Here is a 25,313-nt window from a genome sequence, read left to right on the forward strand (position 1 = left end):
CTTTTCACTGTGTGCTAACATGGCAGAAGGAGCAAGTGAGCTCTTTGGGCTCTTTTATAAGGGCACTACTCCCATTTGTGAGGGCTCTGCTTTTATGACATAATTGTCCTCCAAATACCTTTACATTTGTCATTAGGGCTTGACACATGGATTTTTATTTGTGGGGATGGGGGGACACAAACATTCAGACCATAGCAGAACTTGTATGTAGAGTACATGGAACACTCTTGATAGTTCAACCATAAAAAGAACCCCCATTGTTAGGGACTGAGTATGCATATGTTGAAATCCCAACCCACAACTGGAAGGTGCAGCTTTTGGGAGGTAATCATTTCACAGTGTATAAATATACCAAGTGAGCTTCTCTGGTGGCTCAGAGAGTAAAGCGTCTGCCTGCAATGTGGGAGACCAAGGTTCGATTCCTGGGTCGGGAAGATCCCCTGGAGAAGGAAATAGCAACCCACTCCAGTACCCTTGCCTGGAAAATCCCATGGACGGAGAAGCCTGGTAGGCTACAGTCCATGCGGTCGCAAAGAATTCCACACGACTGAGAGACTTCTGTTTCTTTTCTTTTTCTTTCTAAATATACCAAAACATTACATTGTACATTTTAAATATATATAATTTTAATTTGTCAGTCATACCTCAGTAAAGCTGGGGGAAAAAAGAATGATGGGGAAAAATGTGTAGTAAGTAGGCTATAAAACTCTCAGCATAAAAATACAGTCATGCTCAAAACACTGATCCCCAGAGGAAAAGTCACCAGATTAACAGTGATTGCATTTGGAAGTCGATTGTATACAAATTTCTTTCTGAAGAAAATGGTGACTATGGGTTGAATGAATGGTAAATATGGCATGTCTGAGGTACAGTGAAGAAATAACTGACAAAAGCAAACATTAAATGTTTTTTTTTATTATGAAATAGTTTAAATATACAGAAAGATACAGAGAATAAAACCCCACAACCAGCTTTATTATTTTAGAAGAATTGGCCATAATTGCTTATTTTTTCAACAAATGATTTCTCATTTTTCTCCCTCTCCAGAGGTCATCACAATTTAATGATTATTTCAATAATATTATTACACTATTTTCATATGGTACTCAGCCATGAAAAAATATGTAATTTTGATTTGCATGTTTTCAAACTTTATATAAATAAGTAGAACCATATCATACAAAATACCCCCTAGTTCAATTTCAGTATTGTTTCTCAGATGTATCCATGTTGATAGAAATCTCTCTAGTTCCTTCATTTCAACTTCAAGTCTAACATTTAAACCCCACTGATATTTTTGATTGCCTAAAACTTTTCATTTCTACAAACACTGAAATGGGTCTTCATGTACATCTCCCTGAACACGAGAGGCTCTGTAGAGGTTTAAGTTGAATTTCTGGGTCAAAGAGTATCCATATCTTCAACGTTACTAGATATTGACAAATTCTTTTTTAAAAACTACAGTAAGTCCCCTACACAGGAATGAGTTCTGTTCCAAGAGAATGTTTGTAAGTCCAATTTTTCCAGGTCCAACTGTTAGCCTGGGTACCCAAGTGACACAATTGGCTATATAAAACTACTGTCGGAGAAGGGAATGAATGGCAACCCACTCCAGTATTCTTGCCTCGAGAATTCTGTGGACTTTTCACACAAATAATACATAAAAAGCAAAAAATAAAGAACACATTTTCAATCTTACAGTACAGTACCTTGAAAAGTACAGTAGTACAGTAAAACAGCTGGCATACAGGGGCTGGCATCAAGGGAACAGGCAAGAATTACTGACTGAAGGAGGGAAATAGGATATGGTAGAACTGAAGGATTGTCAGCAATAGAAGATATCAGCTACATCACTGCCTGCTTTTACGCTTGCTTCTGGACATTCTGGACTTGAAATAAAGATACTGTACTACTGTGCTCTATACTGTGAAGTACACAAAAGCACAGCTACTTGTAGAGGATAGACACATGTCACAAGGTACGCCAGACATGTAAACTAACTTACATGACTGAACATGTGAATGCACATACACATCTTTGAAAGCTTGCAACTTGAAGGTTTGTATGTAGCGGACTTACTGTATTTTCAACTGCATTGTATGATTATTTCTATTGCTCCACATCTTTCCAGTAATTAGTACTGTGATGCTTTTGAAGTAATTCATTGTGATTTTGTTTCCCTCACTGCCATGATGTATATTGTCAATTCTTTTACTACTCCCAAATCCATTCTTTCTCTACTGGTATTTAAACCATCTTTATCACATGCAAATTTTATACAAATAGATTTGATTCAACAATTTTATTGCTGTTCTTTAGAATTCACACTTCATAGATTAATTTTAAGTTTTAAGATTTTATGTGAAATTAAAGGACAAAAAGGCCTCCTGAGGAATTTTGTTGGAATTGCAGTGAATTTGTTAATCAGAAATAATGGATAACTTTATTATCTTGAGTCTCTTCAGCCTAAGCTACATAATACCCTTTGATTTATTTTATTATTCTTCAGTTTTCTGGACCTAGAAAATCTATTGTTTTAACTCCTTGAGGATCTGGTCTTTGTATCAAACATGTTGTCTCCTCATGTCTAAATTGGGGTGTGGCCAACAGCAGCTACTCAATATTCACTGAATGAATGAAACTGTGTAGATATGTGTGTGTGTGTGTGTGTGTGTGTGTAGTTTGTAATTTTCTTCTCAATCCCCTTTTGATTTCAGTTTTAAAATCACCTGATAAAAATTTATAAACTTTGTATTTTTTTCTGTAGTATGAAACAGTTTAGATGAAATCACCTAGATTAACCCATACTATTACTTGGGACTGATGTCATTTTATGCTGCAGTATGAATTTCTTGAGGTTTTGGAGTTAACGGCAGTACTCTCTGTGCTTGATCTAAATAGAAGTTCTGTATTTTTCTCAGTGAACCTTCATTTTCTTTAATTACTTTATCTAATTCTTTCTCTCTAGAAAACTCCTAAAACCAGCTGTTATATAGTTCTACTTCTATTACTTGCCTATAGTAAAAACACTCCTATATATATTCTAAAGTTTTTAGGTTGTCCCAGCTGTGACCTGCTGCTTTCCATGGATATCCTTCTTTGTCTACTAAGGAATCTTGTTTTAGCTGTAAGGATTAAATGAGTTAATATATGTTGAGTATGTAGAATAGTGCCTGGTGCATAATAGGCACTCAATACATGTTAGCTATTATTATTTAGTTGAAGACCTGCTATATTTGATGCACTAGGTGAAGTACTTTGCATGCAAATTTCTTACTTAATATGCACCAATCTACAACAGACACTATTTCATTTAATACTCACATTTCTACGCTACAGTATCCTTTATTATCCCTATTTTAAGAATTAAAGAAAACCCTGAGTTTCAGATAAGTCAAGCAAATTCCTCAAATTCACACAATGCCAGAATAGTAGGAGAGCTATGATTTTCCAGAATCTAAGCTCTTAGTCCTGGTAAGTGCCTAGATCTAGTGCCTAGATCTGAGAGAGAAACAAATAAAATAAGGCTGAAAGGTATATAAGAACTAGATAATGAAGTTCCTCATAGACAGTTTTAAAGACTGTAGATGTTAAAGAACAAAAGCAAGGCAGTGATGTATTATTATACTTGAAAATGATCATTTTGGATGGATGGTGGGAAATGAATTTAAGGGGACCAAAAGTTGATACAGGAAGATCTGTTAGAAAGCTATAGAGTGATCCTCATGATTGGTCAACAGAAACTAACAGAATTCTATAGCTGAAACTACCATTTAGTAATCACTTTTGAAAATCCAGATGCACATTAGAAATATCTTGGAAATTTTTTAAAAACACAAATGCCCAGGTATTACTTTTCCCCCCAAAACTCCAGATGTGATTCTAATGAGCAGCCATGTTTAAAAACAACTGGACTATATGATGATCATTTACTTTTATCTAGTTTCACTTTTTCTATTTCATATTCAGTTCTCCTATTTCATTTACTTGGTTTTCCAATCTCTGTCTCATTTTTTGTTGTTCTTTCTCAAGCCTTTATCAAGTGTAGTAGAAAAGCTTTTGTATACATACATACTTATATATTTTAAAAATATGAATTTTTGCTTAGCTAAAAAATTTATGACATTTTGGCTCCACCTGTTTGACTAAGTATGAATAGAACGCTAGATTTCTAATTTGTATTCACTCAAAACTTTGATTTAGTCCCACTTATTCTGGCATCTAGTATTACTGCTAAAAGTCTAGAAAGCTTATTATTTTAGTGATTAAAAAAAATTTTTTTTGAATGATGCTTGAAACTTCAATTCCGACAATATAAAGAAATACTATGTTGTTAAAAAAACAAGCAAGAAATTAACATGTGATACACTAACTATAGATTTGGTTCAAATTTCACAAAATTTTATGCTAGAGTCCATTATATCTTCATATCTTACTCAAGATTCCACACTGTATTTAGTTGCATTGGGCATGAAACAAATTCTGATAAATTCTCTTTTCATTTTTATTGTTATAAATATTTTCTAATTTTCATTGTTACGGTTTCTTAGATACACCCATCATTTAAAACTGGACGTTTAATTTCCAAATACGTTTTTTTTAAAGTATCCTTGATATTAATTTCTAATTTTGATATTAATTTCTCATTTACATGCTTTCTTCTGTGCAACCACCCTCTGTGTTTTTCCAGTCTTTTAACTTCACTGAGGCTTTTGATGGCTAAGTCAAAGATCTCTCTTGGTAAATGTCACATTGCACTTGAAAATGTGTAGGTTATTTTCAAATATCTTTTCATATTGATTCCTAACATAATTCCACAGTGATAAAAAAGAACAGACTCTGTATGATTTCAATACTTTTAGACCATGAAACTTTTGCACCTCATTTTACATCCCTGGATATGTTAGAGTCTCTTGGTTTATAGTCTATGGGAACTTCAATAGAACTTATATCCTACTGTTGTGTGAAAATTATATAAATCTTAATTATGTTGAATTGGTTCATAAATAGTGCTTTTCTATTCTACTATATCCTTCTACTTTTCTGCCTATTCACTCTATTAATTTTTGAGTTTGATATTGAAACTCCAACTAAAAGTCTTAATTTATCTATTTTAAAAAATAATTGTAATATATAGTGGAACTATATAACTTTGTTTTGTATTTTCCAAGTCTCCTGTAAATGTGTTATCATACTTTGATAATTTAAAAATTATCTTAGAGAGCTAAAAAAAAAAGAGAGCTATAGAGTGATCCATGTGAGATGAGTCTTAAATTGGGATGCCAATATTAGAGATAGAGAAAAGAGTATAAATTCCAAAAGTATTTATGAAATAGTCTACAGGACTTGGTGATTGACTGGATTGGGTGGTGAGAGTGACTCCCCAAGATGGATTCTCTGATGATGAGCAAGGTGTGCATGCTGCCTGAAAGTTTTCTTGCATTCCTTACATTCATAGGGTCTCTCTCCAGTATGAATTCTCTGGTGTTGGGCAAGGGATCCACAGTAACTAAAAGCCTTTCCACAAACATTACATTCATAAGGCTTCTCTCCAGTATGAACTCTCTGATGTTGAGTAAGGGATGAATCATTGCTAAAAGCCTTCCCACATTTAATACATTCATAGGGTTTCTCTCCAGTATGAACTCTCTGATGTTGAGCAAGGTACGCAATCTGGCTGAATGCTTTCCTACATTGCTGACATTTATAAGGTTTTTCTCCAGTATGAATTCTCTGATGTTGAGCAAGGTGTGAATTCTGGCTGAAAGCCTTCCCACATTCCTTACATTCATAGGGTCTCTCTCCAGTATGTATTCTCTGATGTACAGTAAGGTATGCACGAAGGCTAAATGCTTTCCCGCAGACATTACATTCATAAGGTTTCTCACCAGTATGCACTCTCTGGTGTTGAGCAATAGATGATCTGTTGCTAAATGCTTTCCCACATTCAATACATTCATAGGGTTTCTCTCCAGTATGGACTCTCTGATGTTGAGCAAGGTAAGCAAATTGGCTGAAGGCTTTCCTACACACCTTGCATTCATAAGGTTTTTCTCCAGTATGAACTCTCAGGTGTTGAACAAGGTGTGCATTCTGACTGAAGGCTTTCCTACATTCCTTACACTCGTAAGGTTTTTCTCCAGTATGAATCCTCTGATGTTGCACAAGATTTGATCTCTGGCTGAATGCTTTCCCACATTCTACACATTTATAGGGTTTCTCTCCAGTATGAATTCTTTGATGAAGAGTAAGGGATGAGCTCTGGCTGAAGACTTTTTCACAGTCATTACATTTCAAAAGTTTCTTCTCTGTATAGATACTCTTGGGCTTAATGGCAATTAATTTTTTTTTAAAGCTTTTATGTGTGTTATGTTTATATACTTTCTCCTCTTTGGGGATTATCTGTTGTGTATGAAGTAGTGTGTTGGGATGGAAACTTCTCCAAGTTTTGTTATATTCTTGTCTTCTTTCATCAACAGGGGTTTCTTCATGAGTGATTGTCTCTTCCTTGAAACATGCTTTCTGATTCATTGGTTGCCCTTCAAGATGGCCCTTACATTTCCATTCTTCTTTCAAACTGGAGTACTCAAGGCCATAGCTTGTAAGTTTTTCTATTACCTTCTGAGATGATTGTGGTTCATAAATGTCCTGCTTTGGAGTTAATTCTTCAGTCTCACACATAGATTCCCAGTCTGAAAAATAATAATAATAAAAGAATTCTCCTCTATTAAGTACCAGAAGGTACATTTATAAAAGTGCATCTATAAAGGATGTGAATTTAACAGCAAATAAGACTCATAAGAACACTGGTTTTTGTAGTTCTGAAGAGTACAAAAACAATAACTGAAAATAAGTCATGGAGTAACTGGAGGAGAAGAGTGGAGAAGACTTTTGAAAGTCCCTTTGACTGCAAGGAGGTCAAACCAGTCAGTCCTAAAGGAAATCAACCCTGAATATTCATTGGAAAGACTGATACTAGAAGGTCCAACACTTTGGCCATCTGATGTAAGAGCCGACTCACTGGAAAAGACCCTGATACTGGGAAAGATTGAGGGCATGAGGAGAAGGGGGCAACAGAGGATGAGATGGTTGGATGGCATCACTGACTCAATGAACAGGAGTTTGAGCAAATTCCAGGAGACGATGATGGACAGGGAGGTCTGACGTGCTGTTGTCCATGGTGTCACGACCAAGTGGCTGAACCACAACAATAAACTCGAGGAGGAATGATTAGAATTATAAGGAAATCAATACAGTAAATCATAGGTCAATAAGGATTTGTGTAGGTGGTTGGACCTGGTTATGATTTTATACATGTAGGAATAATACAGGAACTGAAATCATCTCCATTCTTATAGTTACTTCTTTCAAGAACATTCACTGAACCTTGTGCCAGGTACTATTCTATATGCTTGCAGTTTCATTTCAGAAAGAAATGAAGATCCTTACCTTCATGGATCTTACACTCTTGGGGAGACCAGAAATAAATGCTAAATAAGTAAATTTTATTGTATGTTAGAAGGTACTAAGTGCTATGGAAAAAGAAAAACAGGGTAAGAGAGATCAGGAGTGATGGTGAAGTCAAAGGAGGGAGTCATTAATAAGTTAACACTGAAGCAAAGAATTGAAGAAAGTGAAAAAGTTAGTCACTTAGATATTCAGAGAAAGAACATTCTGGACAGAAGAAACAGCCTAAAAGCAAAAGCATGTTTGGTTTGTCTGAGGAATAACAAGAAGGTCAATGTGGCTAGAGAGGGCTGAGATGAAGTCAGAGGTAAAGGATAATTAAGATTATTTAAGCTTTATAGGCTTCTTAAGGAACTTGGCTTTTACTCTGAGTGAGATGGAGAGCCACTGAAGTGGTATGAGTAGTATGAGTGGTATGAGCCAATGAAGTGGTATGAGTACAGAAGTGACATCTAGTTACAGTTTAATGAAATTACTGGAAGGTAGAGAGCAAGAAGGGAAGAAAAGGGACCTACTACTGTAGCAATCAATGTGAGAAATAATAATTATTTAGACCAGAGAGATATCAATGAAGATATAAAGAGGTGGTCAGATTCTATTTAATTTTTCCTCTTGGAAAGGCCAAGAAGATATCCTTACAGATTGGATATAGAATGTAACAGAAAGAGATAAGATAAACATGCCTTCCAAGTTTATGGTTTGAACAATGGAAGGATGGAACAGTCATCAACATTGGCCAGTGAACCCTCCCACACTGTTGACAGAACAAACTAGGAAGGAGAGGGACACAGGGGGATGCAAGATAGGGGCAGAGGATTTAGATGTACAAACTGCTATGCATAAAATAAGCTACAAGAATATATTGTACAGAGCAGAGAATATAGACAGTGTTTTATAATTACTATAAATGGAGTATAATTTATAAAACTTTTGAATCACTATGTTGTATACCTTAAACTAATATAATACACTAAATCATCAACTATGAGTGCATGCTCAGTTGCTAAGTTGTGTCCAACTTTTTGCAACTCTATGAACTGTAGCCTGCTAGGCTCCTGTGTCCATGGGATTTCCCAGGCAAGAATACTGGAGTGGGTTGCCATTTCCTCTTACAGGGGATCTTCCCAACCCAGGGATCAAAACCATGTCTCTTGCATTGGCAGGCAGGTTCTTTATCCTGGAATCCAGGGAAGCCCACACTAAATCAACTGTACCTCAAAATAAAAAGAAGTCTAGACTTGAGATTTTTAAATTGGGAGTTGCCAGCATATAGATGGTATTTCACAAGACTATATTATCAAGAGAATGAGCATATATATAAGAGAAAGGAGCAAAGGAATAAACCCTAGAGCACTCCAACATAAAGATATTCAGGAAAAGAGGAAAAACCAAAAGATATTAAGAAGGGCAAATGTAAGCAAGAAAAAACCAGAGGTGAGAACATTAATACCACATGATATTCACGGTTGTAATAAAAATCAACTTGTTCAATGATTTATACCAAAAAAGAATAGAATAAAATATACTTTTAAAATAACATACACAGTTTGGAATATATTATTAAGAAATGACACAAAGGGAATTCTCTGGCTGTTCAGGGGTTAGGACTCCATGCTTTCACTGTGGAGGGTCGGGTTCAATCCCTGGTCAGGGAACTACAATCTTGGAAACCAAATACAGCAGATAAAAAGAAAGAAATGTCGTGAAAATAATTAATAAAACAATGGCTAATAACAACCATTAATAAGAATTATCTTTCTTTATATATAAAGTATACATTGGGAAGAGTTGACTCATTGGAAAAGACTCTGATGCTGGGAGGGATTGGGGGCAAGAGGAGAAGGGGACGACAGAGGATGAGCTGGCCGGATGGCATCACTGACTCGATGGACGTGAGTCTGAGTGAACTCCGGGAGTTGGTGATGGACAGGGAGGCCTGGCGTGCTGTGATTCATAGGGTCGCAAAGAGTTGGACACGACTAAGCGACTGAACTGAACTGAACTGATATATTGGGACTTGCAAAACACCACATAGGTAAATAAAAGGCACATAATAGAACATAGAAGCTATGTGGGAAAGTACTATACTATTTATGCTTCTTTTTTCAAATAAGAATATTATCTTGCAATTTTAGAATCAATTTTAAAAAGCAATAGAAGAAAGCATAAAGAAAAAAACTTTACAATTCTAATAAGGGACTGCCCCCTAAAACTGAATAAATGGAGAAGATGCACACCTTGCTTTTTATATATGAAGAACCAACATGGTAAAGCCACAAAGTCTCATCAAATTTACCTATTATGTTCATTCAATTACAGTCAGAGCCTACTGTGATTTCTTAAAAGAACTATGCAATAAAGAATGTGGCAGGCCTTTGTCCCGGTTTCCTAAGAGGTAACCTCTAAGTCATCTGAACTCCTGGAAGGAGGTCTTTGGTTATTCATGGTGAGCCTCTTGGACTACACCTGATAGTTAACACTAATAAGGTGACTCATGATGACTCCTTGGAGAAGGCAATGGCACCCCACTCCAGTACTCTTGCCTGGAAAATCACATGGACAGAGGAGCCTGGTGGGCTGCAGTCCATGGGGCTGCACAGAGTGGAACACGACTGAGCAACTTCACTTTCACTTTTCACTTTCATGCACTGGAGAAGGAAATGGCAACCCACTCCAGTGTTCTTACCTGGTGAATCCCACGGACGGGGGAGCTTGGTGGGCTGCCGTGTATGGAGTCGCACAGAGTTGGACACGACTGAAGCGACTTAGCAGCAGCAGCAGCAGCATGATGACTCCTTAGGTAGTTTTTGCTAAGGAGATGACTCAGGCTGGAGGCAAACCATGTTGGAAAGACCAACCATATGATCAGAGGGTTGGAGCTTTGAGCCACCATATCAGTCTGACTTTTGGGAAAGGAAGAAAGGCTTGGAGATTGAAAACTCTGGACACTGAAGCTCAAGAGAGCTTCCCTGGCTGGTAATATTCTTTTGAATACTGAGATACCCAATGGGCCCTTATGACAATGGAAACCTTACATTTGCAACTCTCCCAGCCTTCCACCTTTGGTGCCTCTCCTTTTGGCTAATTCTGATTTTCAGTCTTTGTTACAGTAAAAGTGTAATCATAATAATATGCTTGAGTTCTGTGAGTCATTCTAGTCAATTATCAAACCTGAGGGTGACTGTAGGCATTCTCAAATGTGCAGCCCGCTAGTCAGAAATGAGGGTGGCCCCAAGGATGCCCCTACTTGCAGCTGGTGTCTGAAATAAGCACAACCTTGTAGAATGCTGTCCTCTCAGATTTTACAGTTTGGCAAACTCTTTGCAAGATTTTTTTTCTTTTTTTGAGGAAATTCCCTGGTGGTCCAGAGGTTAGCACCAAACACTTTCACTGCCATGGGTCTGGGTTCAATCCCTGGTCGGGGAACTAAGATCCTGTGAGCCAAACTGTATGGCCAAAACAAAAATATTGTGACTTTAAATTTTCAAAGATTGAAATCATACCAAGTATCTTTTTTAATCATAATGGACTGAAACTATAAATCAATAGCAACATAAAAACTGGAAAATCCACAAATACATGGAAATTAAACAGCACACATTTACACAATCAATGGGTCAAAGAAGAAATCAAAGAGGAATTTAAAAATATCTTACAACAAATGAAAATAAAAGTGCAACATACCAAAATTTATGGGATGCATCAGAAATAGTTATAGCTGTGAAGGTTTACATCACAAAAGAAGAAAAATATCAAATAAATATTAACAAACTAGAAAAAGAGAAAATTAAACCAAATGTAGAAGAAGAAAAAATAATAAAGATTCAAGCAGAGATAAACCAAACAGAAAAGTTAAAAAGCAATAGAAAGAATCAATTAAACCAAGAGTTTGTTTTTCAGTAAGATCAACAAAACTGATGAATCTTTAGACTGAGTAATAAAAAAGAGAAATTCAACTGAGGTCAGAAATGACTCCAGTCAGAGCAATCAGGCAAGAAAAGCAAATAAAAAGCACTGAAATTAGAAAAGAGGAAATAAAATTATTTCTGTTTGTAGACAACATGATCTTACACATAGACATTCTTAACACTCCACAAAAGAAAAACACTTGTTACAACAAACTTAGCACAGAGTCAGAATACAAAATCAACACACACCAATCAATTACATTTCTATACATTAACAATGAACAATCTGAAAAGAAACTTAAGGAAACAACTCCATTTACCACAGCAACAGAAAGAATAAAATACTTGAGAATTAATCAAGGTGAAAGACTTATATAATGAAAACTATAAAACATTGGTGAAAGAAATGAAAAGATAACTGTAAATAAATGGAGACATCCTGTGTTCATAGATTAGAAGTTAATACTGTTAAGATGTCCATACTATCCAAAGCTATCTACAGATTCAATGCACCTATCAAAATCCCAGTGATTTCTCCAGAAATAGAAAAATCGATCCTAAAATTCATATGTAATCTTAATGGACTCTTGAATAGTCAAAAGAATCTTGAAAAGGAAAAAGGTAGTTGGAGGTATCACACTTCCTGATTTTAAAACATATTACAAAGCTACAGTACACAAAACATTGTGATGTGACATAAAGATATATATGTGTGTGTGTGTGTAGCAAATAGAGAGCTCAGAAATAAATCCTTATATATATTGTCAAATGATTTTTGATGAGTGTGCCAAGACGTTTCCATGGGGAAAAGAACAGGCTTTTCAATAAATGATGCTAGAAAAATTAAATATCCACATGCAAAACAAAGAAGTTGCTATACCACACATAAAAATTAACCCAAAATGGATAAAAGACTTAACCTAAAACTTAAAATACTCTTAGAAGGAAACATAGGGAAAAATCTTCATGACATTATATTTAGCAATGATTTATTGGTTATGATACCAAAAGCATAGGTAATAAAAGAACAAAGTAGACAATTTGAACTTCATGAAAATTAAAGACTTACTGTGCATAAAGGACACAATCAACAGAGTGAAAGGCAACCCATAGAGATTGTGGGAGAAAATATTTGCCAATTATGTATCTGAAAAGAGGTTAATATTCACAATACATAAAGAACTGCTAAAACTCAACAATAACACAATTAGATTATGAGATTGAGCAAAAAAATGTTTAGCTATATACTGTTCACAAAAGAAACACATAGAAAGTAAGAGAGTAAAGGAGTGATGAAAACTACACTAAAGAAATAGTAACAAAAGAAGGCCTTTATAAAGTTCTATCAAGCCAAATAGTTAAGGGAAGAATCATCACTAAAGAGTAATAATAATAGAACAATTCACCAAAAGATAATCTTTCTGGGATTACCAGAAAGATAATCCCCAAAACATATTATAAAACACTTTCATAATACTGCTCAAGGAGATTTTTTTATAAAATCAGTAGACTCAGAAGAATTGACCAGCACAGTTAATGAGCTTAATCCAATGAACATATATCAAATGCTGTACTACACAAGCTGCAGACATTTTCCAGAACACACAGTTTATCAAAATTTACTCCCTAGAGAGAAGGCAGTGGCACCCCACTCCAGTACTCTTGCCTGGAAAATCCCATGGATGGAGGAGCCTGGTAGACTGCAGTCCATGGGGTCGCTAAGAGTCGGATACGACTGAGCAACTTCACTTTCACTTTTCACTTTCATGCATTGGAGAAGGAAATGGCAACCCACTCCAGTGTTCTTGCCTGGAGAATCCCAGGGACGGGGGAGCCTGGTGGCTGCCGTCTATGGAGTCACACAGAGTCAGACACAACTGAAGTGACTTAGCAGCAGCAGCAGACATAAAATAGGCTTCAAAGTACTTTAAAGCATGCATATTAAACAGACCATATCCTCCACCTGTAATGTAGTTAAAACAAAAACTTAAATTTGGAACTTAAAGCTTCCAAATAATTCATGGTCAAGAAAAAAAAAATCAGTGGAAATTAGAAAATGCTAAGATATACATGATAACAAAAAGACTACATACCAAAACGTGGACTATATTCCTAACATAGTCTTAAATGCTTAGAAAAGAGAAAGCCTCAAAAACACTGAATTATCTAAATTTAAAAGCTAAAAAAAAAAATAAAAGACGACCCTGGTAGTATAGTGGATTTGAATCTGCCTGCCAATACAGAGGACATGGGTTTGATCCCTGGTCTGGAAGGATTCCACATGCCTTGGAGCAACTAAGCCTGTGTGTCACAACTACTGAGCCAGTGCTCTAGAGACTGTGAGCTACAACTACCGAGCCCACACACCACAACGACTGAAGCCAGTGCGGTCTAAGGCCCAGAAGCCCGAACACTGAGCCCACATACTCTGACTACTGTGTGCCTAGAGCCTGTGCTCCACAACAAGAGAAGCCACCACAACAAGGAGCCTATAGGCACAAAGATGAAGAGTAGCCCCCACTCACCCCAATTAGAAAAAGGCTGCATGCAACAACAAAGGCCAAGCACAACCAAAAATAAACAAAATTTTAATAAATATTTTAAAAGAGAGAAAATAGCATAAAAATGTAGGAGGAATAAAATAGAGGAGAACTACCTGACAAAAATTTAAAGATAAATTAGAGATAATCAGTGAGGTAAAAAATGCCTGAAAACATTAATAAGTTGAAAGATTTGTTTCTTTTTAGAAGGAAAAATAGGTCATGATTACATATACTGCTGCTGCTGCTACTAAGTCACTTCAGTCGTGTCCAACTCTGTGCAACCCCATAGACAGCACTGGAATGGGTTGCCATTTCCTTCTCCAAGGCATGAAAGTGAAAAGTGAAAGTGAAATCGCTCAGTTGTCCAACTCAGCGACCCCACGGACTGCAGCCTACCAGGCTCCTCCGTCCATGGGATTTTCCAGGCAAGAGTACTAGAGTGGGGTGCCATTGTCTTCTCGGATGATTACATATACTACCAACTTTAGATAAGAGAAAATAATAACTAATAAATTTGAAAACTTACATGAGAAGTATAAATCTTTAGAAAAATACCGTAACTCCACAACTATAGGAGAAATAAAAAATAGCTTCTTATAACAGAAATTGAATTATTAAATTCTTTTTGTACATAAAAAATCCCAGGCCAAGATGAACAAAGTTCTACCAGACATCCAAAAACAAACATTTTTTATTTTACCCAAAATCTTCTAAGGAAGAAAAAGATTTTATGAGATTAGGACAACTTTGATTCTAAGATCTGACAAGGAATACATGAAAGGAAAATTGAAGGCCAATCTCACTGACAAACACAGATGCAAAAAACCTAAAGAAAATATTGGCACATAGCAACTAGCTATGAATGGAAAAGATAAAGATAGGTCTGTCTCAGGAATACAAGATTGGTTCAACATTAAAAATATAATTCACTACATAAAAAAGAAAACATCATCTAATCACCTACAGATATAGAAAAACATTTATTGAAATTCAAAAGCTTTCTACAATCAAAACTCTTAACAAATGGTAATGAAAGGGTATCTACCAGAAACCTTTAAACATAGGAATTATTAATAACAAAATATTACAGCCTAGGTACACAGTGGTAAAGAACCTGCCTGCCAATGCAGCAGACGTGAGTTCAATCCCTGGGTCGGGAAGATCCCCTGGAGGACGGCATAGCAACCTACTCCAGTATTCTTGCCTGGAGAATCCCCATGGACAGAGGAGCCTCGTGGGCTTACAGTTCATAAGGTTGAAAAGAGTCAGACATGACTGAAGTGACTTACACTTCAGTGTATATGCTTTGAAGCATATACAAAGCACTTCAATTGAGACCAGAAATTGATAAAAATACCTGCCATCACTACTTTGATTCATACTGTATTGGCGATCTAAGGATAATAGAAAAAAGAAATTAAGGATTAAGAATTTAAAGTGAAGAAACTGCCATTATTTACAGACATACCCACCCACAGAAAAAGTAAAGGAAATCTAAAAATTACTAATAGTAATACAAGTTTTCCAATGTTGCTAGATATAAGGTCAAAGTATAAAAGTTAATTTTATTTCTGTGTATGAGCAACAAACTGAAAACACAGAGAACATTTAACACAGGAACAAAATTTAAATGTCTAGAAATGAATCTAGTAGAAGATGTGTGTGGCCTTTATAGAGAAAATTATAAAACACATTGAAAGAATTAAAAAATCTAAGTAAACAGAAAGATAAACTATGTTAACAAATAGAAAAAAAAAATCCAAAATCAGTATGTAGAATAAATAAAATTTAAACCAAAAGCCAATAGCTTTTTGTTGTTTTCTGGTGGAAACTAACAAGCTGACCTAAACTTCAGTGAGATGTCCAAAGGGCAAATTCTGAAGAATATAAAGAAGGTATAGGCACTTACTCTAACAAATATTCAGTTTTTACATTAAAATATTTTTTTAAGACAGTGTGGTACTTTCAAGAGAGAGGGGACATATGTATACCTATGGCTGATTCACACTGATATATGGCAGAAACCAACACAATACTATGAAGCAATTATCCTTCAATTAAAAATAAATAAAATTTTAAAAAAGATAGTGTGTTACTGGTGAAAGGAAACAGAATCAATGGAATGGAACAGATATCAAAATCAGTTTCATAAATATACTATTATGTTGGCCATAAAGTTCATTTGGGTTTTCTGTGGCATCTTACTAAAAATCCAAACGAAGATTTTGGCCAACCCAATATAACCTGATATATTAAGAGGTAAACATTCAGGACAATAAGCAAAGAAAGCTCACTTCTTCAGTAAATGTCTAGGACACTTGGTTTTCCATAAGGAGTAGAAATTAAATACTTCAATCTCAAAAATCAATTTATAGACTATGGCACTAAATGTAAAGAAGAATCTTTAGAGGACAGTTTTAGAATACCCATATGACTTCAGAATGCAGAAAGGTTTCTTAAAATATCAAAAATCATAGGCTACACAAATCAAAACTACAATGAGATATCATCTCATACCTGTCAGAATGGTCATCATTAAAAAGACCAGAAATAACAAATGATGATGAGAATGTGAAGAAAATGGAACCCTTCTACACTGTTGGTAGGGATGTAAATTGGTACAGCCACTGTGGAAAACAGTACAGAGGTTCCTCAGAAAACTAAATATGATCAGAAAACTACCGTATGATCTAGCAATTCCATTCCTGGGTATATATCCAAAGAAAATGAAAACATCAATTCAAAAAGATACAAGCACCTCAGTGTTCATAGCAGCATTGTTTACAACAGCCTATCTGTTCATTAACAGATGAATGGATAAAGATATGACATACTGGGAGTGTAAGACTTAGTGCTTTCACTGCCATAGGCCCAGGTTTAAACCCTGATTGGGGAACTAAGATCCCACCAGTTGCACAGTGTGGCCAAATAAATAAATAAGTAAAAGCAACAAGGATGTATTGTATAGCACAGGGAGGATAGTCAATATTTTATAATAACTTTAAATGAAGTATAATCTATAAAAATACTGAATCACTATGTTGTATACCTGAAATATATGTACATCAACAATACCTCATAAAAATATATACATCTCTAAAACTGAACAAAGGACTGAACAGGCACTTAACAGAAGAGGAAGTCAAAATAGCCTTTTATAAATATAAAAAGATCCCAAATATTTTTTAGTAATCAAGGAAATTCAGATGACAAGTATAAGTAAATATTTCACATATGTCAAATTTGCAAAAAATTTTAAATTTGTTAATTCTAAGTCTGGAGCAATGAATACTCTCACACACAGCTATTAGAAATGTAAGTTAGTACAAGTAATCTGGAAAGTAAAATAGCATTATGCAATAAATTCCTGCCTATATTCTCTACATGAACTCCAGCATATGTGCACCATCAGTCACACGTAATAAGGTTCATAGCAGTAACATGTATAATAACAGAAGACTGAAACAATTCAAATGCCCTTCAGTGGATAAATTAAGATTTTCACAGTGGAATATATTACATTTCACCAGGAAAAAAAATTCAATGAAAAATAGTGACTAAAATCAATATAGATGAATCTGAGGAATATAATTTTGAGTTGAAAAAGTCAGAATTACCAGCACAATGTATTTCCATTTTCATCAGAAAATTGAAAATATGCAATATAAATATTTTGCTTAGGGATATATGTCACAAAACTACTAAGAAAAGTCAAGAAATGATAAGCAAAGTTGTAGGATAATGGTTACTCTAGTGAGGGGTAGGGATGGGCTAAAAGTAGGGAGCGATACATCACTAAGAAGGGACCCTCAAAGGCCTAAAATGGCACTGATAATCTTCTATTTCTTAAGAAGTAGGTACATTTTTTGTTATATTATTACTTAAACTACATATTTAGGCTAATATATATTTATGTGTGTATAATTTATTTAATAATAATAATTAATAAAATTTAGCCATGTCTTCTTTGACACTACAGTTCCACATCAAAATTTTTTCTTAGAAATCTGAACAAGAACATAAAAGTTTGAGGAGAGGTAGTCGAGATGGGGGTGGAATGAGATGGGGAGTAGTGTTGACAGAGATATTTACAGAGACCCTAATTTTCTTCTGAATTTTATTCTTCCATTTTACTTGAATGCATCCTATGTCTGTATGAAAATCATTCCTATACCACAAAGCTGAACTCTTAACCTCTTCTCTCTTAGATGTTTTCTAGCTTCTAACCTGTGTTTTTGTTAAAGACTATCTTCTCAATTAACCAGATTCCTCTCTCACCTCTCTCTGAGCTTCCTTTATGTCAGTTTTCTTTTTATATATGCTGTTTACAGCTATATTGTATTTCTTCTACAAGCTTATCAGTTATTTGATTTTTTACATTTTTGTATAACACCTTAGCATCTTGCAAGTACTCTGTTTAAAGTACAAATTCAATAACCTTGATTAAAAGAATGAGTGAACTGACCATTAAGAGAAAAATGAGGCATTCAGAGATAAACTACTAATATTATAATACAAGTAGCTAACAGCTTTTGAGCTCATAATATGAGATAGGAACTGTTGAAAGCACTTTAAAAATATTATCCTAGTTTACAGATGAGAAAACAAAGGCACAGAAAGATTAAGTCAGTTGCTCAAATTTTCATTTCATGTAGGTGTCAGGGTTTGAACTTTACTTTAGTGTTACAGCTGTGCATAGGCTCAAAAGGTCATCATATTAGGAAAAGATTCTTTTTTTTTTCCCCCCTTTGGATGTTGAAAGCTTTATTTTGAAATTTCACACAGACAGAAGATGGAGAGCCAGACACAGGGCTGAGGGAGGCTTGTGCACCTGAGCTTGGTAAAGACTGGAAGAGGGGACTTTCCTTGTGGTCCAGTGGTTAAGAATCTGCATTCCAATTCAGTGGATGCAAAGATCGCATAGGCTGAAGAGCAACTAAGCACCACAGCTACTGGGCCCCCAAGCTCTAGGGCCCATGCTCTGAAACAAGAGAAACCTGCATACCGCAATGAGAAGCCTTTGCACTGCAACAAGAGAAGCTCTTGAGCTGAAACTAAAGAAAGCATGTGTGCTGCAACAAAGACCCAGCCCAGCCAAAATTAAAACAAAACAGAACAGAAACATTGGAAGATGCTTGTGAAACTAGAAAAGGAAGGAGACTCAGAGAAGAGGGGGTAAAGTGGGCAAGGAGAGACAGTTCAGAGTATCAGCTTTCGGAGAACAACCTCAAAGGACTCAAGTTTCTACTAAGATCTAGAACATTTGAGAGGAACATGCCAACAGCAGAGTGAAGAGGTGCTACCTTTGAGTCAAGCTGGGCTGTACCCTGCAAAGGTTTTTGCATGCCTATTTCCTCTTCACTCACCTGAGCACAAGTCTTTTGTCATCTCTCTCTTCGCCATCCAGGGCTCCTTCCCTTGTTCCAACAATAATATCACACTTGGTTTAGAAAAGCAAAGTCCTGCACATATGAAAAGAAACCAAATTTGGTCATGCTGTAGATATCTGGGAACTCACATCCAATTATTTGATCATTGGGGAAGAGGGGGCTTACAGTAAGCCAGAAAAAATGTGATGAGGACATGCATACAACAGACAGGGAAACTGAAACTTCCAACACAGATTAATAACAGACCCATTCATTGCCAACTCACAAATATTAACCTGTTACTTTGGCACAGGCAGCAGACATTCAGCCAAACACTACAGATGCTAACCCCCCAAATCACAATGATACCCTTATGAGTAGAAGCTCAGTTTTACAAGAAGACATTCTTACCCAGTGATACCAAGATCCTGTAGTTCTCCAGCATCACATTACTGTACAGATGCCTTTGAGAAGGATTTAGGTAATCCCACTCCTCTTGGGAGAAGTCTACAGCCACATCTCTGAAGGTCACCAACTCCTGAAATGAAATGAAATAACCTTTTCTCTTCCCATACCCACCTCATTCATTCTGCCCCAGGCACACGGGGCTCCCAGATACACCTTCAGATGTGGAGAATGTTCCCCCTAGGGCTTTTGTACTTCTCAGATCATTCTGTATAAAAACAGCAATGTTCTTATCCCAGTTCCCTATTCCCCTAACCCTGCTTATTTTTCTCCATGGTACTTAATTATTCTGTTATTTATTGTCTGCTCCCCAACCTCCACTAAAATATAAAGTCCATGAGGGCAGAGTATGTTTTTGTTTTGGTCACTGCTATATCCCAGTTACAGAACAGTATCTGACACACATGAGGCTTATTTAGATATTTGCTGAATAAACTGAATTAATGAATGAATGTTTTACAAAAGTCAAGAAGCTATAAGAGGATGTAAAATGAGACCATAAAGTGCTTACTGTATCTCCCAGAATTGTATTATACCAAGCAAAACAAATCAATTCCATTAAAATGCAAATACTTTAATCTAGAATACTTAAAATTTTGTGTGAAGAAATGAGCCTTCCATTCATAATAGTATTTTGGCCTATAGTGGCTAAGCAAAGTTCTTAAAAACTTGGAGTTATGCTATGATTCATCTGGATTCCAGGTTTCCATAATGTGACCATCTAATGAAAACTAATATACATAATGTGTTTGTGTGTGGGGATACATATACACATGTAAATTATTTTCTGTTTTTTTTTTTTTTTTTTTTACAAAATTAAAAGAGGTGAATCTGTCAAACCAAGAAGATTATTTTATTGGGCATTTTATTCAATTTTGTCATAGTTTAAAAAACTCTCTCTGCAAAATAAAGTTTGAGCAAACTCTGGGAGGTAGTAAAGGACAGAGAAGCTTGGTGTGCTGCAGCCCATGGGGTCACAAAGAGTTGGACACAACTTAGTGACTGAGCAAGAAAATTAAGTATTCTTAAAGTGTTTTTCAACACTCAGTAACTTTTTTTCTTAATTATATGAAGTAGTTTGTGAATCTCTCCCTCTTTGACCCAGCAATCAGTTCAGTTCAGTTCAGTAGCTCAGTCATGTCTGACTCTTTGCGATAACATCCCTAATATATTGCAGAAATGTTCCTGTTTGGTTTGGTCATATACACGCTTCCAAAAATGTTTTCCTTCGCTTACATAGATAGGTATAATAAACACATAAATTTTTTATATATGATATACACATTCTTCACTGAGTCCTTCATTTATACAGTCAATGAAAATAATTACAGTGTCAATACAAGGAGCTTAAATTCTAACCTTCAAATATCTGACCTCTAACAAAGAACCTCTGAAAATATTCGATCTCTAACCAAATATTTGGTTTCAAAATCCATTCATAATTATAATCAAACCCATCTGAAGAAACAGTTCCCTTGACTTTTTGCCTTACAGACACATCATTCTCAGCAGAGAAGACAACTTCCCCTGAGGCCTTGTCATGTAGTGACTGACTTATTTCTCAAATCCCTTGTACTATAGCACATGGAGCTGAGGTAAGTGACCTCTTAGCTCCTTATACTTGCTTTCAGACCACTGTCCCACTCTCTTCCCTAAAATATACCTAGTTTTCCATCTCCTGAAATCAGGCTGTAGCTGTGTATGATCCCTTCTTCTTTTAATTATCTATCAGTTTCTGGTAGATACCAAGTCTCTGTCATTCCTTGAACACTTTAGTATCTTGTCTCACTGTCACTTTCTCCAATGCTACTCCCATTATACATAATCTTTGGTCACTTCAATATTCATATAAATAACCCTTCCAACAACCTGGCCTCTCAGTTCTCTCACCCCACCTTCTCCAATAAGCTTGTCCTCCACACTTCTACAGTCACTTTCATGATCATGCCCTAGACCTTGTCATTATCAGTACCAAACCCCCCGAATCTCAATTCTCCTACTCTCACTTTTACCTCCTATACTGCAATTTTCCCACCCCGATACCCTAATTAGGATGGGCTTCCCAGTGGCACTAGTGGTAAAGAACCCACCTGCCAATGCAGGAGACAGAAGAGACATGGATTCAAGCCCTCGGTTGGGAAGATCCCCTGGAGGAAGGCATGGTAATCCACTCCAGTATTCTTGCCAGGAGAATCCCATGGACAGAGGAGCCTGGTGGGCTACAGTCTATGGGGTCGCAAAGAGTAGGACAGGTCTGAAGTGACTTAGTATGCATACCCTAATTAGGATCATCCTTTGACCCCACTAGAACCTACAAATCATTAATTTTACGTTTTCACTGCTCTTCATTCCCACATACCCTCACATCCTGGAACAACCATTTGTTATAATCACACCCAGGCATATCATCTCAACTTCCCTGCCCCCTTTTCACTTAACTATACTCATCTGGGCCACAGCTATCACTGAGCATACTTGGTTTCTGTACCCTGCACACCTTAATTTTTTTTAGAGAAATAATTCTAATTGGTCTCATTTAAAATTCATGATCACTAACTTCAAGTGAACCACAATAATACATTTCTATCTACCTATATGATACAATTCTCTAGTCCATGCATTTCCCCTACCCTCCCAAATGACCATTTGATATTTTCTTCCCTCTCCTCACATCTTCAATCCCTCCATCCTTATTCTCAGCTAAAAATCTTTCTTTGTTTCACTGAAAAAAAAAAAACCAAAAGCCATTTTAAGAGGATCTCCACAAATTCCCACAACATCTACACATTTACTTGCATGTGGGCCATACACTCTGTTTTTTAAATCCCTCTTTTTTAAATCTTTATTGAATTTGTTACTACTTCTATTTTATGTGTTGGTTTTTTGGCTGCAAGGCATGTAGCTCCCCAATCAGGGATGGAATCCATACCCCCTGCATTGGAAGGCAAGGTCTTAACCACTGGACCACCAGGGAAGTTCCTGACCCATATACTCTAACTTGATCCTATTACTGTAAATGAACAGCCCACTTACCTAGCAAAGGTCAACCCTTCCATTTGTATCCTAGACCTCAAATCCTCTCAGCTACTCAAGCATAGTCTTCCAGCAATTCCCTCCTCTCTCCTCTTCATATTCAATTTCCCTTTCTGCTGCATCTTTAAATCAGCCCACAGACATATACCTGTCCTTAAAAAACCTTTTTGACTATAGTTTTTCCTCCTATATTCCTACCACCTATTTCTCTTCTTTCCTTACAGCTAAACATATGAAAGAGTGGTCTCTACTTTTCATCATTTCTCTCCCCGTCCTGAAGAGGAATGACATAATGTGATGTGTAACAGGAACACTGTGGCTGCTCTGTTGAAAACAGACTAAAGACAGTAAGGGTGGAAGTAGAGGGACAAGTTAAGAGAGCATAGCAACAATCCAGGTGAGGAATGATAGTTTACATCAGAATAGAAACTGGTGGTAGTAAAAAGAGGTCAGGTTCTGGATATATTTTGAAGGTAGGACAAACAACTTCCTGATGGAAGAGTTTTAGCTTGAACATCTTAGACGGGAAGTATGTAAGAAGTTTCTAATTGGTTCTCCTGTTTCTATCCTTGTCCCATTCAGTTTCTTTTCAATAGCAGCCAGAGTGATCCTATTAAATGGGAATCAGATCATGCCATTCCTATGCTCCAGAACTTCCAATGGCTCATTTCACTCAGTTTGAGAAATCTGAATTTGAGGTATCCATTCCACAATCAAATGAAGATGCTGAGTTGATAGCTGGATACATGAGTCTGGATTTCTGGAGAGAGTTCTGGGCTGTATACAGTTTGGTAGCTGTTGGCATATAGATGGTATGTAAAGCCATAAGACAGGGTGCAATCAACAAAGGAGTGAGTGTAGATAGAGCAGCAAAGAAGGACTAAGCCCTCTTAGTTAACAGGTACTTACTAAAAAGTTTGTGGAATGAATGAACATCTGGATGGAGACTAGAATGAAGAAGTTATTCTGTTTCTAGGGGAACAGCATTTTAGGCAGAGGGAACAGTAAGTGCAAGGCCATGAGTCCAGAACGTACTCAGTTCACTGCAAAGAAGTTACTGTGGCTGCAACTGAGTGAGTGAAATACAGAGTGAGAAAAATTAGATGAGGTCACAGGGATAGCCAGGAACCAGATTATGTAGGGCCTTGCAGGTCAAGGCAAAGACTTCATCATTTGTCCAGAATGAGGTGGGAATCCACTGGAGAGTTTTAAAAAGTGACATGATTGGTCACCCAGAAGTTTCAGCAGAAGGAAAATTAATGTCCACCTGTTTTGAAAAAGGAGGAAAATATTTCAGAAAAAAAAAAAAAACAAACACCAACTCACCTGGTACATGGCTTTTAGAAGTCCAACAGCCATTCTTTACTTCCCTTGACTTTTTCCTGGGGAATGGCAATGTCCTTAGATGAGTGAGATGGGGAAGAGAACATGAGAAACTAGGCTTTCCTTGCAGCATCCACAATCATAAGCTGAGAATTTTTCTGCTTTTCATTCCTTTGTTGCACCCTTCCCTCCACTAGAAAGCATAATGGAGACCTAGGAATCTGCTTGCAAACAATTTAACCGGTGCCCAAATCACTTCCTAATTCATTATTTAAACAAGAAATGTTCCAGATTTTACAGTTAAAAACTCCAAGTGATGCAACAATTTGCATAAAGACACAGCTAATAAATAACAGCATTAAGATCAAATAAAGGTCTTTCTGACTCCACTTTCCTTCTCCTCTCCAGTGGTAAGTGATTCTGTCTCCCCACCATTGCGCGATTTGGGAGATCTTAGTTCCCTGACCAGGGATTGAACCCTGGCCAGGGCAGTGAGAGCACCTAGTCCTAACCACAGGACCGACAGGGAATTCCCAGGTCAGCGGGTTCTAAAATCTGGTGGCACACTGGCATCACCTGGCCAGCTTTAATAGATATTGGTGGCAGAAGAGTCTCATTCGGTCCCCCTGCTCCTAAACACACACTCACAGATAAACTACAGCGCCAACCACCATCTTGCACAGATCACAGCAGCCATGGGTACCGGCAGTTTCACCGTCACCCTCACCCATAGCCCCCAGTCGCCAATTCTGTGATGGTCTCACTCACACACTCCAGTCACAAAGAGGCCGAGGACAGAGGAACAAGAGAGGCAGAAACTATCCTTCTGCCTCAACTCAGTCTCGCTCTCTGTGGCACCAACCATCGCTCACTCGCACACGCATAGTCACATAGATATGATGTGTACAGGCACCGCGGGTGACAGACTCACACACCGTAAGGTAACAACCACCGTCTCACACGAAGAGTCACACAGAAAGCCAGGGGGCCAACGTCCGGGTGACCCACTTCCTTCCTACCTGCAGAACCGAACTGCCGGAAGACCAGGTCCCAGCCCGGAAGGCTCGCGTAACCTCCCCTCGGGCCCACCTCCTGGCCTGAATCTGATGGAACCCAGCCTCCGCGAGCCCGGAAAGAGGCGACTCGGGCTCCGGAGGACACAAAGGGGCAACGGGCCCAGTGCTCGCGGGGGCCACTGGGAAATG

The 25,313-nt window shown here is 36.9% G+C and overlaps 1 protein-coding gene across 3 annotated transcripts; it reads right to left on the minus strand.

The window, feature by feature from the left end:
- Positions 1 to 894: 894 nt before the first annotated feature.
- Positions 895 to 25,270, minus strand: ZNF570 (zinc finger protein 570). Of its 3 annotated transcripts, none has more exons than XM_040252972.1 (5): positions 25,128 to 25,270; positions 24,112 to 24,185; positions 19,699 to 19,825; positions 19,285 to 19,380; positions 895 to 6,692 (listed from the first exon to the last, which is right to left on the minus strand). In XM_040252972.1, exons 2-5 carry the CDS (start codon positions 24,142 to 24,144, stop codon positions 5,338 to 5,340), a joined length of 1,611 nt encoding a protein of 536 aa, XP_040108906.1. In that variant the 5' UTR covers positions 24,145 to 24,185; positions 25,128 to 25,270; the 3' UTR covers positions 895 to 5,337. The 3 variants fall into 3 exon arrangements, with proteins under 3 accessions (XP_040108906.1, XP_040108907.1, XP_040108908.1); XM_040252973.1 differs by having other exon boundaries at positions 25,044 to 25,131; XM_040252974.1 differs by lacking the exon at positions 25,128 to 25,270 and adding an exon at positions 10,154 to 10,295 and having other exon boundaries at positions 24,112 to 24,187.
- Between the last annotated feature and the right edge of the window lie 43 nt (positions 25,271 to 25,313).

Source organism: Oryx dammah, unplaced genomic scaffold, assembly GCF_014754425.2.
Source record: "Oryx dammah isolate SB20612 unplaced genomic scaffold, SCBI_Odam_1.1 HiC_scaffold_13, whole genome shotgun sequence".
Taxonomy (NCBI): domain Eukaryota; kingdom Metazoa; phylum Chordata; class Mammalia; order Artiodactyla; family Bovidae; genus Oryx; species Oryx dammah.